This window comes from Archocentrus centrarchus, chromosome 6 (genome assembly GCF_007364275.1).
Source record: "Archocentrus centrarchus isolate MPI-CPG fArcCen1 chromosome 6, fArcCen1, whole genome shotgun sequence".
In the NCBI taxonomy this organism is placed as follows: domain Eukaryota; kingdom Metazoa; phylum Chordata; class Actinopteri; order Cichliformes; family Cichlidae; genus Archocentrus; species Archocentrus centrarchus.
In genome coordinates, this window is record NC_044351.1 from 17,023,637 (window position 1) to 17,041,857 (window position 18,221).

Sequence of the window (18,221 nt, forward strand, 5' to 3'; positions counted from 1 at the left end):
ATAGCTCCAGTACTAATTTAAGCTGCTCTTCTCTACAAATTAGTCCAGATTTTGTTTTAAGTGAATGGTTTTATCCAGAACATCAATGTAGCAAAAATGTCCCTTTTAAAAAAAAAAACTTGTCAGAGAAAGCTGGTTAAATCAGTGAAATTTACAGCTTTTTGACACAGGTATACTTTTCAAAAATGTGGGTTTTATTATTTTATTATTATTATTATCCCCCCAAAAGGAGAAAAATACATAATCATTAAAATTGGCTATTTTAAGAAATACTAATAGTCAACTAAATTGGCATTTGGCATTTTTCATATTCAACTAAAGAAATGTGAATAATGATATGTTTTGTGACAGGCTGCTAGTTACAAAGTGCCTAAAGCTACAGTTTAAAAATGGTTCTTTGCTAAGTTGTCTGTTATGTGTAGACATAACACTGGTTCATCCCTTGAGTTAGGTGCATTTTTATACGTGAATGATTCATAGGTCAGTGTTAAGTGACTTACAGTAATAAACAAAAAACATTCCTCTGAAAATGGTCAAGTACAAGGAATGGACTGAAATTAAGTGAAAAAGCAGCCAATGTCTAAAGAAAAAAAGACCTTACAAGGGTGGAGCAGTGGTACAGTGGTTAGCACTGCTACCTCAGCTGGGGCCTCTCTGTGTGGAGATTGCATGCTCTCCCTGTGCCTGCTTTGGTTGCATCTGGCTACTCTGGCTTCCTTCCACAGTCCAGAAACATGCCTGTTAGGAGAACTGGTGATTGACTAAATTGACTGTGGTTATGAATGGTTCTCTCTCTTGTTAGTGCATAAGTTATGGAAGGCTTTTTGTATCCCTCCTTGTGGCAGCAGAGCTGGAATAGTCTGTTGGAGAAAGAGGATGATCAGGATTATCCATGACGGAACAGTTCACTCAGTGACCTCAACTCCACAACAGCTTCAAATGTGTTCAGATTGCAGAAACAATAGGAAATCAATGTCGAGGGATTTTTGTTTATTTGTTTGTTTGTTTGTGGAATTCATATTTGGAATTATTGCCAAATTATTTACTTATTTTCTGGAAATATTTTCAAAAAGTTAACAGGATGTTCAATTTCAGTTCTTTCTTTTCTTTTTTATTTGGAGCCAATTAACAACAACAGTCGCCTCAAGGTGCTTTATATTGTAAGGTGAGGGCTGCTTCCTGCTGAAGGCTCAGGGAGGGGCTGCCATCTGCCGCAACCGGTTAGTGAGACTTAAAAAATCCTGTACGATGACGAGTTATCCTAAAGAAATGTTGACCTTCTCGCACAACTTGTAATTCTTTCAGCAGGTTTTGTATTTCTATCTCACTACTTAATGTAACAGTAAATTCTGAATGTGCTGTCTTCACTTGTAATTGAGTATTTTTATCTTTATTATGGCACAAATTTTACTGATCTTTACATTTTGAAAATATTTAGCTTTTTCTTAAAGACAATCCCTTTCTGTGGTCCAGCAACAGGAAGCTGGTGCTAAGTAAGATGTAAGATAGTTGTTGGCTGCTCTGTGAGCTCAGCAGGAGGATTTGGAGCTGAAACCATAGCCGAGAGTGTTTTCTTGGTGGGTAGGGGGTCCTTCTTCAGGTTACATATAAATACATTCTGAACCTCAGAAAAGCATGAGGATTTAGCAGGGGGTGAACTAGTGGCACCATATCAAAGTTATTTTCTGGAATTGTTGGTTCTTCCTCACTTCCAGCAGTATTTAAGGCCTGAACAGTCACCGGTGGTTGAGCAACAGTTGTATGATGGGTCAAGTCATTGGGGTTCACGAGCTGAAACATCTGGAAAATGTGTTTCACTGTCACATCAGTAATTTTAGTGTGCAGCACTGCTGCAAAGTTTGCATTGTCATTTGGCTGCGATTGTCTGATTTCTGTGAGAATAGAAAGGACCGTGTCATCTCTGATGGAGCAGGAGGAGGTGGCCTGATGTTCCACTGTGGTGAGAGTGCCACCCTGTGTTGAACTAATATTCATAGGTTTAGCAAGAGGATCCAGAGATGTAACCTCAGCAAAGTTGGCCTCTTTTGTGAGTTTGCCGTCCTTCTCGGGATTGGATAGTACATTTTCATCCTTCCTGGCCTGAACCTCAGACAAGGATGGAGATACAGCAGGAGGTGATGCAGAACCTGGTGGGACAACATCAAATTTATTTTGTGGTCTTGGGCGAGGACGAAGCTTCCTGTGCGGTGAGCAGTCTGAATTTCTATTTCCTGCTGCTTCCTGCTGGAATTTAGGAGTTTCGGTTGTCTGTTGTCATGTATGCATATGGAATTTTTACTTTCACTTAAAGGTCCTCTGAGTGTCCTGTGTAAAACTGCTGTAATTATTAATGGAAAAATATACTTTGATCCAGCTGCTTCCCCCCCTTCCTCTGCTTTTTTTCTTTTTTGACTCAGAGGGATTAATCCTTTTTGGGACATATTGATCAAAATATTTTACTTTCTCTTGCATGATTGTTATTTATATATCACAAGCACAAAAATATACACTTATCAACCTGTTTTGTCTGTTTTCTGTTTGGGACCACCTTCTTGCTGGTGCAGGGCCCGAAACAGCTGCCTAGCCTGCCTTGGGCCGGCTCTCCCTTGACACACAAATGCATGTGTTCCCATTCTGCAGCACTTAAAATGCTTTCACCTGGACTTTTATGTGGATACTTTTCAAACAGCCAAACCAGTATTGCTGGTTATGGAGAGCTTCCACTTCTGAAAAGTGACTCACTTAAAAGGCAGGGAGGCCTTAAAGCGGCATTCTTTCTTATGGCCAGCAGGTGGCGACCCCTCTGCTTGCAAAAAGAAGTCTGATTTTACGGGTAAATGACACTTTCCTGTTTCTAGTTTAAGATATTGTTCAAGATAAGATGTTCATTTAGTACGTTATGAAAGAGAAAAATAAATAATGACGCAAGACATGTTTGAAGTTGTGACTCCCTTGTAACTGACAAATAGCCGTCCTGTGGGGGTTTTCATTCAGATCCACCCATGCTTGTAACATCCAGACTGAAGAAAAAAGATGGAGGACTGCCAAAATGCTCAAGCCACGGTCTCAAAACGGATAGTGTGTGAATTCCCAGTCAGCTGGCTAGTAAATTAAAAAAAAAAAAAAAATCAGAGAGGAGCTTATCCTGTTCTGACATTACAACAGCTCAGAGAGACACTTCCTAATCTATGGAGACACGGTCTAAACACTGGGGACAACTCAAAAACAAGGAAAGGTCCCATTGAAGTCTCATTTTCATTCCAGCTGCTGCTTTTCTCTATATTTTTATACAGATTACAGAGATTACAGAGATCTACTGGGGGGAAAAACTGCACTGTTACTGGAAATCAGTATTGTTTACGACCCTGTTTCACACTTTGAAACATCCTCGACAATTTTACACGTCTCTCAAATCTGCACGACAGCAATAATATCTGACACTAAAAACACACATCTTCACTGAAAGCGCGGCCTGTGCAGCAGCACACTGTCGCAAGATGTTTGTGTTACTTCTCCCCGGAGTAAAAGGGAGCTTTTGTGCAGCTTGCAGAGGAGCTCTTCCCCATAAATCAGGAGACAAATACAGAAGGCGCGCTGGTGCACGCCCACTACCGCTCAGATTGCGGAGTTATGAGGCAGGTTGCCATTTACGGAGTTGCTGTCACGGTTTCTGGCCGTTGTTATTAATGCCGATTTCATTTCTCCCCCTGCTTGCGTTTAGAATTTTTTACAAGGAAATCGCAGTTACCTGTGGTAAATTGGAAGTGTCGCGGATATAAATCAGCATGATGTACTGAAACAAAGAGCCTTCATTCTCCCTACAATAAAGTGTCAAACGATTCATTTGCTCACTTTTTTTTTCTCACTTTTTTGGTCCGGGATAAACATGTTTTAGAGGATACCAGGAGAATAATCAAACACGAGAACACCAACTGCACGAACACAAATGAGTTGTAGAACCAGTATAGAGTGAAAGTGGAAATACTCGATCTGGCAACTGAAAAATATTCCTCGGAATGAAGGAGGGGTCAGCGGTGCAGATCCGAGCACCGCCCGGGACCGAGACAGTGAACTTTGTCACAAATTTAACCGAGCGCCACTGTGTGCACTTTCTCTGCGTCGCACCACTTATTCCTTTGAGCGCTCTGCAAAATGTACATCTGCTTCACCGTCTTGGCCGGACTGGCTATTTTAATTTTTTCATACATCAGAGCGTTTTGCCCCTATTTTGGTGAAGATTGCTCGTACACACTAACGTCCATTAAACTTGGCACCAGGCTAGCCATATACAAGAAAATCAAACCCTTTTACAGCATCTTGGACTGCTTCTTGGATGCAGTGAAAAGGCACCCCAATAAGATCTTCGTGCACTTTGAAGGTCGCGCGTACACGTATGGCGAAGTGGACAAACAGAGCAACAAGGTGGCCAGAGCGCTGCAGGCTGAAGCCCGGCTGAAGGAGGGCGACACGGTGGCCCTGTTCCTTGCGAACGAGCCCAGCTTCATTTGGACCTGGCTCGGTCTGACGAAACTGGGCTGCCCGGCCGCCCTGCTTAACTTCAACATCAGATCCAAATCTCTGTTGCACTGTTTCTCCTGCTGCGGGGCCAAAGTGATCATCGCCTCTTCAGGTGAGATATTAAGTAATGTGTCGTTAATTGGCATGTCCCCCAAAGAAGCGCAACATTCAAAGTACCAACAGTAAATTAGAGATACTTTTAGTTTTTACATTTTGTGCAAGAAATGTGTGGAAAGTGTCCTCGGATATTTTATTCCTTCTTCTTTTCAACCCATTTTGACAGCATGATGTGGTGGCAAAGAGAAACGTGGTTCTGCAGCGTTTTACCCTGCGGATCATTACCAAGAAAAAAAAAAAAGACGCAAACCTTTTTACACATCTAAGAGGTTAAAAAGAAGCGTCAATAAACAGCAAATTTATGCTGCTGAGTGCAGTAATGCGTCAGCATTGTGTTTATCCTAAGTTGGAGAAAGGCAGCATTATAAGGCACTGCATCCCAGGTGGAGTTTAGCAACTTAAATGCATTGATTGATCTGACGGCTGTGTTTACCTTACAGGTAACGATCGCATTAATGAGATTAGATCATCATGTGGTCTGTAAATGGTGGAATGACATGATAGACTAGAGTTTGGGTCAGGCCCCCAAGATTAAAGATGCGCTTTACTGATGCATGATGATACCAAACAAATGTGGTTTTATTGCCACAGTGAACCTCGGCCCGTAGAACCAGGTACAAACTCAGTGATTCCACAAAGGAGAAACTGAGCTGATCTTTGAACCACTGGAGATTACAACATAAACCTAAACTTTTGTTTCACACCAGTGCCAGCCAATCATTAACCTCTGATTAAAGGTTGTTACTGAAAACTTTTAGTCAGGAGCAGAAGTTAGACATAAGGATGGACCTAAAATGATTTTTTTAAAAACCCAGCAGGAACTGCATTTTCACTGCATTGATTGTTGATTGTTATCCTATTTATGGATATATGGAGAGGATGATTTCACATGTTTAATACAAATTATATAAGCCATAATGTCTTGTTATGAAGGTTTTGTCCTGCTATAATTGGAAAAATAACTGATGCATCAGCTGAAACACTATTTATCTTCCTTTTTGAATCCAGCTGTGGCACTGCAGTTTTCAATTAGGGAGCATTTTAAGGAATATGTACCGGGAAAGAGACTTCACACAAGAGTCTAAATGAGTGAAGGTTTAAAGAACAAGGGAGCGATTTATGCCCTACATTGAAGAGCGACTTTACCGGAAGCAATATCCCACCTTGAAAATATGTTTCTCTGCATTCACATTATAGCACTAAAAGGTCTGAGAAATGCATGCATTAGAGCTGAACTTCCTACACCACGTGCTCATTCCCGAGTGGGATCTGGAATACATGATACAGGTGCACATGTGTGAGCCAACATGTGCCGCATTTCGCAACACAGTGCTCTGACATGTTGTGCTGAGCTGAAAGCTTCTGTCTATTTGTAGAGCTGCAGGACGCTGTGGAAGAGGTCTTGCCGACACTGAGAGAGCAGGGTATCAGCATGTACCTCATGTCGGAGAGCTGCAGCGTGCAGGGCATCACCGCTTTGTCTGACAAGATCTCCAAGGCCTCAGATCAGCCACTGTCCTGGGACCTCAGGGCCAATGTCAATATCAGGAGCACTGCTCTCTATATCTACACATCTGGGACCACAGGTATGGGTGGTGTGTGAATTTCCAGTCAGCTGGCTGAAATGGCTCTAGGTAGTTAAAAAAAATAAAATAACCTAATGTATGGAGACAGGGTCTAAACACTTGGGGCATTGAATTCTGTTGAAAAACAATGAAAAATTAGATTTTTCATGTTCCCTTGAAGTCTAACCCCACTATCCTCCAGTAAAATAAGATCATATTGATGACTGTCCAATTTATGAGATGCATCATGCTTAAAGCAACAGGCCTGTCCTCAATCCTACCTTCTGTTCTTAGAGAGGTGTGTAGATTGAATGCGGTCATCTGTGGGATTGGTGTCGCTAAAAGGCATTTACAGTATTAATGCACTTCAGTGAGCAAACACATTCAGAGCTTAACTGATCAAATGAGAGCGCTGGTGTTTTCTTGTTACATTCAGCATTGCAGCAATATATATGTGTAAAAGCAATCCCTCAGGGCCTTTCTCTTAAATGTCTCTATTATTTACACTGTTTACTAGCAAGCAGTTTTATTCTTTCCTGCCTTTGTTGGCATGCTACAGAATGTCTTGGCACAGTAGCACCTGTATATCAGTGGAATTGGCACGTGTGCTTATCACATCTTGCATACATGCATGATGTAAAGAAACTGTGGATGCTCTCACTACTCCACAGGTGAAAACCTTAAGTGAGAATCTTTAACTCCTGTTTCAGATGTTCTAGTTTTATATATATTAGTAGCTTGGGGGGAAAAAAAAGACTTCCTCATGCAGGCATGTTGGAGAGGAGCTCGTCTTTCCACGTTATGTTCTCTCCTTCAAGACACATGAATGCGCCTAAATGAAATGTCTTACTTCCCACAGACCTTTTTCACAGAACAATAGTACATGCTTTGTTAGCAAGGAACATTTGTTATTCAGCGTCGTATTAAGTGGGCTGCTAATTTACTTCCAGTTGAGCCCTTAAGACTGTCTTTTACTACAACTGAGCGAGATTGGATCTGTAGAAACCCCAATGGTTGTGCAAGCCCACACTTTAGTGACATCTTCTATGGAAGCTTGTTTCTGCCACTAAAATCCTGACTCTGTAGCTGCTAAGAGCCCAATTATATTCATCAGCTACTTGCCAACTTTGTCTGATTGCAGTTTGGTGTTTAGAAAGTAGTGGACAGTTTAGGAAATGGCCACCTCCCACTGGAAATGCTGTTATGGGGAAAGTGAGAGCTGATAAAAGATGAAGGCTGCAAAATCTGAGCAATGTGCTGAAAGATGAGTTCGTCCACGGAATATAGAAATGTTGCCTTATGCAGTCATAAAGAAAATAGCAATATTAGAAGGTCCAGAATCAATGAATGAACCACGGTGAAGTGGATCATACTGCAGTGCTGCAGTTCATCTTTAATTCAAAAGCAAAATTTGTTATTTTTTGACCTTGGAAGGTTTGCCTAAAGCAGCCATTGTCACACATGAGAGGGTGTGGGCCGCCTCCTTCCTCCAGGCAGTGTGTGGAATCACAGCAGAGGACATCTGCTATATCAATCTGCCTCTCTATCACAGCTCCGGCTTCTTGATCGGGATGACCGGAGCCATCGAAAGAGGTAATGATCCTCTTAATCCTCTCATGAGCATGGGAACAAAAGCATTTGCACACCTGATCTGAGAGCTTAAGTGGCTGAGGATGATACAGGTAGTGTAATGTGATTTTAATTGCAGGCATAACCATCGTTCTGAAGAGAAAGTTTTCTGCCTCTCAGTTCTGGGACGATTGTAGGAAGTATGACGTCACCGTGATGCAGTACATCGGTGAAACATTGCGTTATCTCTGCAACATGCCCAAGGTAAGAGGAAACCTAATCAGTCTGCAGCTACGCCGGTCAGTTGCTGTTCTAATGGTGGAATATCTCTGTGTCCATCTCACTCTCGGCAGAAAGACAATGAGAAGAACCACAAAGTGAGAATTGCCATCGGCAATGGTGTCCGAACTGACATTTGGTCTGAGTTTCTTAATCGCTTTGGGGACATTAAAGTTAGAGAGTTGTACGCTGCCACAGAGGGAAACATCGGCTTCATCAACTACACGTCCAAGATCGGTGCAGTCGGACGAGTCAACCTCGTGCACAGGGTAGGAAGAGGAAGCATGCTTTTGCAATGTGATGCACTCCCTGTTTTCAGATCTGGAGCCTAAATTGGTGAATTGTGGAATCACATTTGGCTAAACTCGGAAATTATATAGTAAAAATGTCAACAGCTACAACAGTGAAGTGCTTTTGATTCTTCTACATTGTACCAGCAGCTGATGATATTATTCAAAGTTGTGGTGGCCTTTTTATTGTGTGACCGTTATGTTTAAGAGTCCAAAAACTTGACAACAGTGCACCTTATTCATAAACAGTACATTGAAATAACCTGTCTTCATCCGCCATGAAGAAGCCTTGGGCCATGTGTACACACAAATAACATATCAATCTAACTATGAGTGCATTCATAAAAGTATGAAGCAGTTAAACAAACAGTACGGACTAAAAGCAGCACAGCTGCTGCAGAGCATGCAGCGGTGTGTGTGTGTCTCTAACAGGAAAACCAGCAGTTTAGTGTTAAAGCCGCTGTGTGGCTTTGTGTGTACTTCTAAGTGTCTGGAAAAGACCGACTGTATAAATAAAGCCTGAAGAGTGGAAATAAAGTTGGAAAAAATGCTGACTGTGTAAGATAAAGTATCATAGCTCTTTCATTACTACAGTAGAATGTGATGGATTATAATTGTTATTCCATTAATCAATATTTAGATGTGCATAACTCTTTCAGCTGCAGCCCCGATTGTGTTTAAGAGTAAAGAATAAATCTAAAGTCAGAATTCAAATGTAGGCTTATGTGCATATTTGACGTAAGTATAAATAGGTTCCCCATTTTAGCATATACATATATTTTAACCTAACCTCACTAACTGCATGTCTTTGGACTGTGGGAGGAAACCGGAGTACCCGTAGAAAACCCACGTAAACACAGGAGACATGCAATAGTGCTAACCACCACGCCACCGTGCTAAGTTTTTTCCTTATAAAGAGAAATGGTGCCACACAGGGTTTTTTTTTTTTTTTTTTTTGTGCAACATAAGAACATTTCCGTGCAAATATTTGCAATTGAGGCCCAGAGTTACTGCAACACAGTTGTGCGCTGACTTTTTGTCCAGACAGGACGCACAGCTTGAGATTCTTGATATTCTTAACTCACCTGTTCAAGACCCCCAATCCAGTGAGTGTGGAGGGGATCTATCCACTTTACAGGACCATACCGTGCAAAATTAAAGTAGAAAATGCTCTACAATGCTGTTAGGAACTGCTTTCATCACATTAGGTCTGGAGTAAATGTCATTAGAAAATGAGAACTGCATCCTAAACCAGCAGCCACATCAGTGTTTGGTTAAGAGCAAATATCTTTACAGGGAGCCTCGGTTTTATGTTTACTGCCAGTTAAAACAGTTTCACATGCTAACACAGTCAACTCAGATATGTGGTGAGTATTAGGCTTGCTAAGCATGTTATCATCATATTTTGAGGCCATGTTTATATTCGTGCATCCTCACAGAGCTGCTGTCATTTGTGGTCTGCAAAGAAAATCCAAACTTCATCGACTGGAGGCTGTTAAACTACTTTTAGGAATAAAACATTTTAACTTTTTTTTTTTTCCTTCATCCTTCCTAGTTTTTCTTCCCCTACACTTTGATCAAGTTTGACATTGAGAAGGAGGAACCCATCAGGAACTCCCAGGGTCTGTGCATCAAAGCAGACGTGGGTGAGTCTCTAAGCGGCCCTCTGTTTTCTCCTTTCTGTTTGACATGTGAGGAGCAGGATCAGGTTTTTGGTTAAAGGATTTTTAGTTTGATAGAAACCAAATTTGAAAGCATTTCAGAGTTTCAAAAGAATTTACAGCAATTTGTTCTCAAAGCACAAAGCATAAAAATGTGGTGTTCTTGACCTTTTCTTTAATATAACTTGCATATTTGTTCGTGTGGTACATTTTTTTTTTTTTTTTTGAGTTGCATTTCCTGATGTCTTTTTCAGGTGAGACGGCACTTTTAGTGGGAAAGGTGACGAAGAGGTCTCCCTTTGTTGGCTACGCTGGTAATGAACAACAGACGGAGAAGAAGAGGCTTCATGACGTCCTGAAAAAAGGCGACCTGTACTTCAACACCGGCGATTTGCTTCGGTTCGACAAAGACAAATTTGTGTACTTTCAGGATCGGGTCGGTGACACTTTCAGGCAAGCTGGCACTCATTTTGTGTTGTTCTGCCAAACAATCCAGTCTGGACTGAGTCACTGTTGTACTCTGGTTTGTCATTAAAAGCAATGGTGCAAAAAGTGGGTATGCACTGTGTGCAGAGCATAGTGGCGCCGCGATGTTGGAAAATTATTTCTCTAGTTGGCATTTTCTGTATTTAACAGCTGTGCATATGATATGCTCAAAAACAGAGGCATGGCACTGATTAGGCGCCTCTGTGATAACAGATTCTTGTCTTGCCTTTAACCATCTTGGATCTGAAGTTTAGTTGCATTGTGGATGATATTCCTCCATGAACCCTGGTCTAGCACAGTCCTCATTGTTTCTTCCAGTGTCAATCCGGTCCATGTCTTTTCTATTCATTTTATTCTTGGTCTCAACCAGTGTTCAGTTATTTTCTCAGTGTCTGTGGTGATTACAGCATCTTTTGCCTTGACGCAATTTAGTTGTGGCTGAAACTTTCGGGTGATACGTCTTGCTGTCTGGTAGAGCTCACTCATATTTCCTTTTTGCTGAGACATCTCCATCTCCTCGCACAATTTGCTCAGTTGCTTTTGTTTATCTGTTCTTATATTCCTTTGAACCTCAGTCTTCACGGCTTTGTACCGTGTTTGGTCTTTGTTTTACTTTGCGCTTCTCTTGTACCAGCTTCTTTACTTCTTCCGTAATCCAGGATGTTTTGTTGTTCATCTGTGGTTCTATATAAGTAATAATAAGATGATTTTTCATTTGGTTCTCTTCATCTCCTGAGGTCTAAAGCTTCGAAGTGAAAGCAGGTGCACTTTCTTTTAACATGACTGTGTATTTAAGAAAACGTGAGGTGTGTTATCATGCTGTGCTTTAAACGCTTTGTCTAATGTTAAAAACTTTGTGGATTAAAGTAAAATATCTGTCAAGGTGCATGGCCACCACAATAACTTCAACTGATCTACAAAGTCCAAACACCACTGAGAAAGTAGGTTTCATGATTCCTGGCCATACTTTTAAAAACTAGAAATTCAGAATATCTGAGAATTTCTATCTTAATAAAAACATAATTTAAAGAGTCAGATTTGCAGTGTTCTTGAGATAAATAATACAAGAAAACAGAATACAGATACTGTCCATATTTTTGAATAAATACGCCAATACGTAAAGATTCAAAGTTTACTGAGGTTTTTAATATGATCTTCCAGCTAAAAGTTACCCATTTATTGAGAGTTTGGTTTTGTGGCGTACTTTGTTAGAACACAGTGTCTTCTTTGAACATCTTATTATTGTCTTTAGCAACAAGTGCAGCAGAAAGCAACATTTACCTGGCACATTGACTCCATAAACATTGGCTTCTTTAATGCAGTCAGCCAGCACGAGGATGTCAGCCACCTCAGCTGTAGCTACGTTCTCTCCTTTCCATCTGTCAAAAGTTTTTTTAGTGCTTTGTGTGAACTCCAATTTTTAAGCTTCAATTCAAAAGAAGAACTCACCTGAACGTGTCCCCAACACAATCACTGAAGTAAATGAAATCAACCTCATCGATGCGCAGCAGGTTGTGCAGTGTGTAGGGCGCTGGGCTTGGACAGGCCTTTCATAGTTGTTGATGTTGGAAGCAAAATTTTTCTAACTCGTTTTTCAGTTTTCTTGAGTTGTTGTGACAGCCAACAACAACACAAGTTGAACCCGAGCTCATGTTAGGACTAATAAAGCCGCCCGTCACAGCACAAAGTAACCATTATCGTAAACTCGGGCTCTGACTTTGGGTACCCGAAACCGGACAGCGGAAGTAGCAATCTGTCATGTATGCTCTTACAGAAACCTGTGGATATACTGTAGCTGCGCCCCTGTTTAAAAGTATGCAAATATGTAAATTAAAACACCTGATTATAATGGAGAGTATGAGCTTTTGATGTTTTCCTTTTGTGCGGGTGATTATTGGTGGGTTGGGTTCAGACTGTTTGCATGCTGTTTGTTGCAGATGGAAAGGAGAAAACGTCGCCACATCGGAGGTTGCAGATATTCTCACGATGTCTCGTTGCATATTAGAGGCAAATGTTTACGGTGTTAAAGTTGAAGGTAAACACACTGAGGTTGTAAATATTAATATTTTGCAGATCTGTCAGTACTTTGCATTTAATATTTCTCTTTTTTTCCAATCAAGGTCATGAGGGGCGCATCGGCATGGCAGCCATCACTTTGGAAGAAGGACAAGAATTCGACTGTTCGGACACTTACAAGCAGGTCGTCAATTACCTCCCAGCTTACGCAAGACCCAGATTCATCAGGATTCAGGTAATAAATATTATAAGTTAATAATGCATTTGCCAAGACCAGACTTGTTCTTGAAGGCCTCTCAGGCTGCTGTGGCTTAAAGCAGCTCTTTTTGTTGTTGTTAAACCAGCTGAGATATCATTTTAATTTGTGATTTACATTATGCAATGTTTTCTCTCGATACCAAATGGACATGCATCCGTCATCCTTTACAGTTTTAACTAATGCACACTCAACCGCTCCACTGTGTCACCTTGGTGTCTGAAATCCAGATGCAAGAATCTGTGAGTGGATCAAAATGTGCTGGTGTGAGTCTAAGCCTCAGTTATTACTGTGTACTCAGCTGGGTTTTAATCAAGGGAACATTGAGTAAGATCACCCGAGGGGTCTGGATGTTATGCCATAAACAGAGATCAGATGTGTCATTAAGTTCCAATTTCATCTTTTCTAGAGAAATATTAGGAATTTCAAATTGATCCTTTTAACAAAGAGGAAGGCGGTGCAGTGATGTAACCCTAACACGTCCCTCAGGTCAGGGTTAAGGCTGCTGGAGTCAGGCATAAAAATACTGACTGTGGCAACATACTTTCATGACTGAGGGAAACTGTAGATGCTACTCAACCGAAAGAGATAAAATAATTGTTTTAATAATAGTATTTTAATAATGATTTATCCACACATCCATGATACAAATCTCTTATTTCACCACATCCCAAAGGTGCTCTTTTGGATTGAGATCTGGTGACTGTGGAATACAGTGACCCTATTGTCATGTTCAAAAAACCAGTGGGAGATGATTTGGGTTTTGTGACATGGTGTATTATCCTGCTGGAAGCAGCCATCAGAAGATGGGTACACTCTGGTAAAGGGATGGACATGGTCAGCAACAGTACTCAGGTAGGCTGCAGCGTTTAAACAATGCTCAGTTGGTACTAAGGGGGCCCAAACTGTGCCAAGAAAATATCCCCCCACATCTCCAGCGGCCTGAACTGTTGATACAAGGCAGGATGGATCAAGATATGCAGACAATCTCTGATGTATGTGTTGTGCATTCAAAGACGCTCTTCTACATAGCTTGGTTAAAACAAGTGATTATTTCCTCGCCCGCTGACAGGTGGAGGGAGGTTACGTTTTTGGTCACGTTTGCCTGTTAGCAGGATACCTCAAAAAGCTTTGAAGCACAATTGATGAAACTTTGTGGAAATAATTCTCAGGGGCCAAACAACGTTTGATTTCATTTTCAAGGTCAAAGGTCGAGGTCATCAAAAATAGTCCAAAATTTAAAAAAAATATCTGAGTGAATTTTTCATCTGTCGCAATGAAATTTGGTGCTCAGGTATAAACAGTTACTGTTAATGTTTCATGGTCTTTTTCTATTTTAAATTAAAATACTCACGGTAATGCAAAGTGAACTACAAACCCTACAGAAAAAAATCACACACATACAATTCATATCTCAGCAAACATTTGTTTTTTTTTTCTTAATTCAGATTTTTCAAAGGATGCTATTGGGGTGCATAGACAGCACAAAATATATCCAGACTATATACGCCATCATCTGTTCATGTGGATCAAATTTTTAAAAATAAAATGTAAGATCATAATACATTCTTACTCTTTGTGATGAAGTAATTTTTGATGGAGTATGATAACATTGGGTGATAGCCATTGTAGCACAATACTGGCGAATAGAACATTTGGGGTGGGCGAGGTTATGCGCTCTGAGTCTAGTTTTAGTTACTGTTGCCTTCCTATCAGCTCAAAGCAGTCTGGTCATTCTCCTCGTTATGGTCTGCATTGCTCCCTGCATGAAACTCATTGGAATCATTTCACTTAAGTCAACATAAGGCTGGAGACTGCTGTACAGTAATAACTGTGTAATACAGATTTCCAGTGTTTAGCTGATATCTGATTGATACATTGGTATTGGCAGTGCATCTTACCTATGCAGATTTTTTTTTTCCCAAATAAAAGCTGAACACAACTGTAAAAAAAGTCTTTCAACCTGTTTTGCAGCCCTGCCTGGAGATGACGGGAACCTACAAGATGAAGAAAGTGAAGCTGGTGGAGGAGGGATTCGACCCGGCTCACATCAAAGATCCTCTGTACTTCCTGGATCCTGAGAAAAAGACTTATGTGCCCTTGACGAAGGAGATCTACAGAGCAATCATCTCAAAGGAAATCAAACTCTAACGCAGAAACTAAAGCAGCCAAGAAAAAAAAAAAAAATCATGGACCTTAACAGAGACTGCTCTCAGGGACCGACTTTGAAACCTCACGTCACGTTTAAAGAGATGTTTTTCATCATTAACACAGTTACCTTCACCTCTGCAGTTATGCTGACACTACGGGATACAGATACAGTGTGTATGTGCCATTCTTTTTAAAAAAAAAAAAGTATGTTTGGAGAGATAAATGCTAACATTTACATTTTACTGTATGGGCTTTGTTTTTACAATGGACTGAATTTTTTATTAATCCATTCAGGTCAGATATCACAGGCTGGATACCCACCTGTTAGCAGCTATCTGGTCTCTTTATGTAGGCATTTGTTACTGTGGACTAACTGGACTTATCTGCAGTCACTGCTTTATCTATTAGTGACGCATACTGTGACTTGACAGCTTTATTGTGTAACACTGCCCTGTGTTAATGTAGCTGTTGCCATTGTGCTCTTCTAACCACATTCCTGTGCAACAGAAGGAACCTCCAGGATTGTGGGGTGATTGACCTGCACAACCTTTGACATAAAACAGACTGTCACAAGCTCAGTTGTGTAACAACTTGACAAACATGCAGAAATCAATGAACTTTGCTAAGATATTTTAAACGTTATCTCACACTGAACTTTGTCTTAAAATACTCCTCCCCTTTTGGTTTTTGAACTTAAAGGTTGGGTACCTTCAGTCAGGTGCAAAGCCACTGAGCTACTATGGAGTGAATCTTATGACAGTGTGATTTATGTATGAAAAATAAATAAGAGTTTGCCGATTCTATCGTACTTTATTTTGTACAAATTGTGGGGTGTGGGTTGGGTTTTTTTTTTTTTTTTGGGCTTCTGAAGCAGGGTTTAAGATGCATGCATTCCTGTTATGGGGTGATCTGAGAAAGGATATCTTATGTGCAATAGTTGTATAGTAGTAGATTATGGAATTTTAAATGATGCAATAAGATAAATCCCCCCCCTAGTTTCTGGTACAGCGCTATCAGGAAACCAATTCTAAGGAACACAGTGCAGAAGAAACCAGGATGCATTTAAAAGCACTACATTTACTTTAATGATCGATCCATAAAGTATCCGGGACCCTTTATATATTTTGCACACCTTTTGTTGTAGACTGAGTTTAAACACTTAATAACCCATAAAACCTGTAAATCCCTCATATTTAGACTTTGCTGCCACTTTAAAATTATATTTAATGTGACTACAACTTGACTGGATTCCAGATGTGGCAAAGTGAACGCACTGGATTGATAAAACTATGCACAGGTCAGGATCGAATAAAACCTATTCCCAGGAGCACAGTGGCCTCAATAACTGACCAAGCCTTCCTAGTCTGACAGAACTTTAGAGATCCTCTTTCACTCTGCTGAGTCAGAACCTGCCACCAAGCTCCATCAGTCAGGCCCCCAGAGTGAAAAGAATATGACAGCCTACTCTGAGTTTGACAAGCAGCATTCAAACTCAGAACAGAGATTCTCCGACCTGATGAGTCTAAAACTGAGCTATTTGGAATAACTCCAAAAATTCTACAGTATATCTAAAACACGAAACTTTTCATTGGCTTGCCAATAAAACTCTTATGATGCAACAAGATGGAGGCAGCACCGTGCCATGGGTGCACGTAATTGAGAAAAGGCTAAATATAGCCAACTATTGGGGAAGGCTGGGAACGATGGTGGGAAACAGATGCTTTGTGTCGTATCTGAGAGACTCAAATGAGAAGTTTCTCAAATCCAAAAGAGGCTGCAGACGTGCTCAACAATGCTCAGTGCTAACGGCTGCTGACGTCATTCTAAGAACATGCTTTCACGTGGTCTTAGTGGCTTCTTATTCAACATAGTTTGATACACAAACCTGCATTTTTTTTTTTATTTTACTTATTTAAAATGAATTCTGTAGCACAAGGTCAAGATGGCAAAGGGGGTCAAGAGTAATCCTCCCAAACTCTCACTACATTTACAGAAGGAACACTTTAGCAGGCAGCTGTAGAAAATTTTAAACTAAGCTGTGAATTCTTTAAAAACAATCACTGAACCCTCAAAGGAATCTCAGATCCATTTGGCAAAAAGAAGAAATAAAAAAAAAAAACTGGTCTGGGTGCATCAATATCTAAAAACATCTGGGAAACCCACAGCAACAACACAACACACAATCCAGGGAGCATTTACTTTATAAATGAATTTATTTAGTAATACAGTGGTATACTTAGAAATGTGTTGCAAAGGAAAATAAAGTAAAATCAAAATAAATAAAAAGAATGTCAGCCACACGGGAAAATAAACTAGTGCCGGGTTGAAGCAGTGTTGTCATATCAAAAGAAAAATAGTACTGATGTGCCATAATAAATTGTCTATTAGTACAAAAATACATTTCAGGGCACACAATACAGCATCCAGTATCACAAAGAAAGGAAGGGACCACTCTTCACAGCAGCCCCCCTCAAGTACATCTTTTAAAATCATTTAAACCAAGCACTTCTCTTTTTGTAAATAAGAATAAAAAGTTTTCTGACAGTTAAAAATGCCGTAAGTAGTGTGTGTTTGTGTGTGTGTGTGTGTGTATATATGTTGGTAGAAAAGTCGGACTTATTACTGCTTATGTCAGTTCCAAGGCTCAGGGGTATAACCAGAATACAAACATAACCAATGTAACCGCTTTCTCTCTTTTTTAAACAAACGTTTTCTCTTTTATACAAAATAACAAAGATGTACAAAAGTTCATTTACAGAGAACCAAGGCCATATGCTAGCAATATGTACAGCCACAATTTTAACATCTTCTAGCTTGTTTTGAATTTCCTCAGACTTCATATGCATAGCAGTAAAAGAAAGCATACCTTTTCATCAGCCTCAATTATTCTCGTGTGCTAAATCCGAGTTCACCGTTTAGGAGAAAAATGCGGAGACGACGACTTCATTATTCTTCCTCTTCCGTAGTGATCGCTACAACTGAAGGAACCGATGTTTTAAAGTTTCACTGAAAAGTTAATATGCAGATAAGGCATCACTGCTTGCAGTGTACGATGGGATTTTTCATGTGTTGAACTTAGTAGTAGCAGGCTTCTGGACCTGAGTCATAGCACATGCATAGATCTCTAGACAGCAGGAGTTTGTAAAATCAAGTCAGTATATTTATCTACGGTAAAACATTTCTACAAAACATGTCTGAAACAGAGAGAACCCCACTGGACAAACGGGCGTCTGATACTAATACTTAACCTTCATTCTTCATTACTATTTTTATTATTATTATATATATATATATATATATATTTTTTTTTTTA

At 40.2% G+C, this 18,221-nt stretch overlaps 1 protein-coding gene across 1 annotated transcript; it reads left to right on the top strand.

The window, feature by feature from the left end:
* The first annotated feature begins 4,065 nt into the window (after positions 1-4,065).
* On the top strand, positions 4,066-15,706 carry LOC115782228 (very long-chain acyl-CoA synthetase-like). The gene is made up of 10 exons (XM_030732301.1): positions 4,066-4,630; positions 6,012-6,221; positions 7,635-7,793; positions 7,909-8,033; positions 8,123-8,317; positions 9,894-9,984; positions 10,254-10,452; positions 12,423-12,520; positions 12,606-12,736; positions 14,732-15,706. The coding sequence occupies exons 1-10, from the start codon at positions 4,153-4,155 to the stop codon at positions 14,906-14,908; spliced, it is 1,863 nt and encodes a 620-aa protein (XP_030588161.1). The 5' UTR covers positions 4,066-4,152; the 3' UTR covers positions 14,909-15,706.
* Positions 15,707-18,221: the final 2,515 nt, after the last annotated feature.

Coding starts and splice junctions, on each gene's coding strand:
- LOC115782228 (XM_030732301.1), top strand. CDS start 4,153: ATGTACATCTGCTTCACCGTCTTGGCCGGACTGGCTATTTTAATTTTT. Junction 4,631..6,011: donor AGTGATCATCGCCTCTTCAG/GTGAGATATTAA, acceptor GTCTATTTGTAG/AGCTGCAGGACGCTGTGGAA. Junction 9,985..10,253: donor GTGCATCAAAGCAGACGTGG/GTGAGTCTCTAA, acceptor TGTCTTTTTCAG/GTGAGACGGCACTTTTAGTG.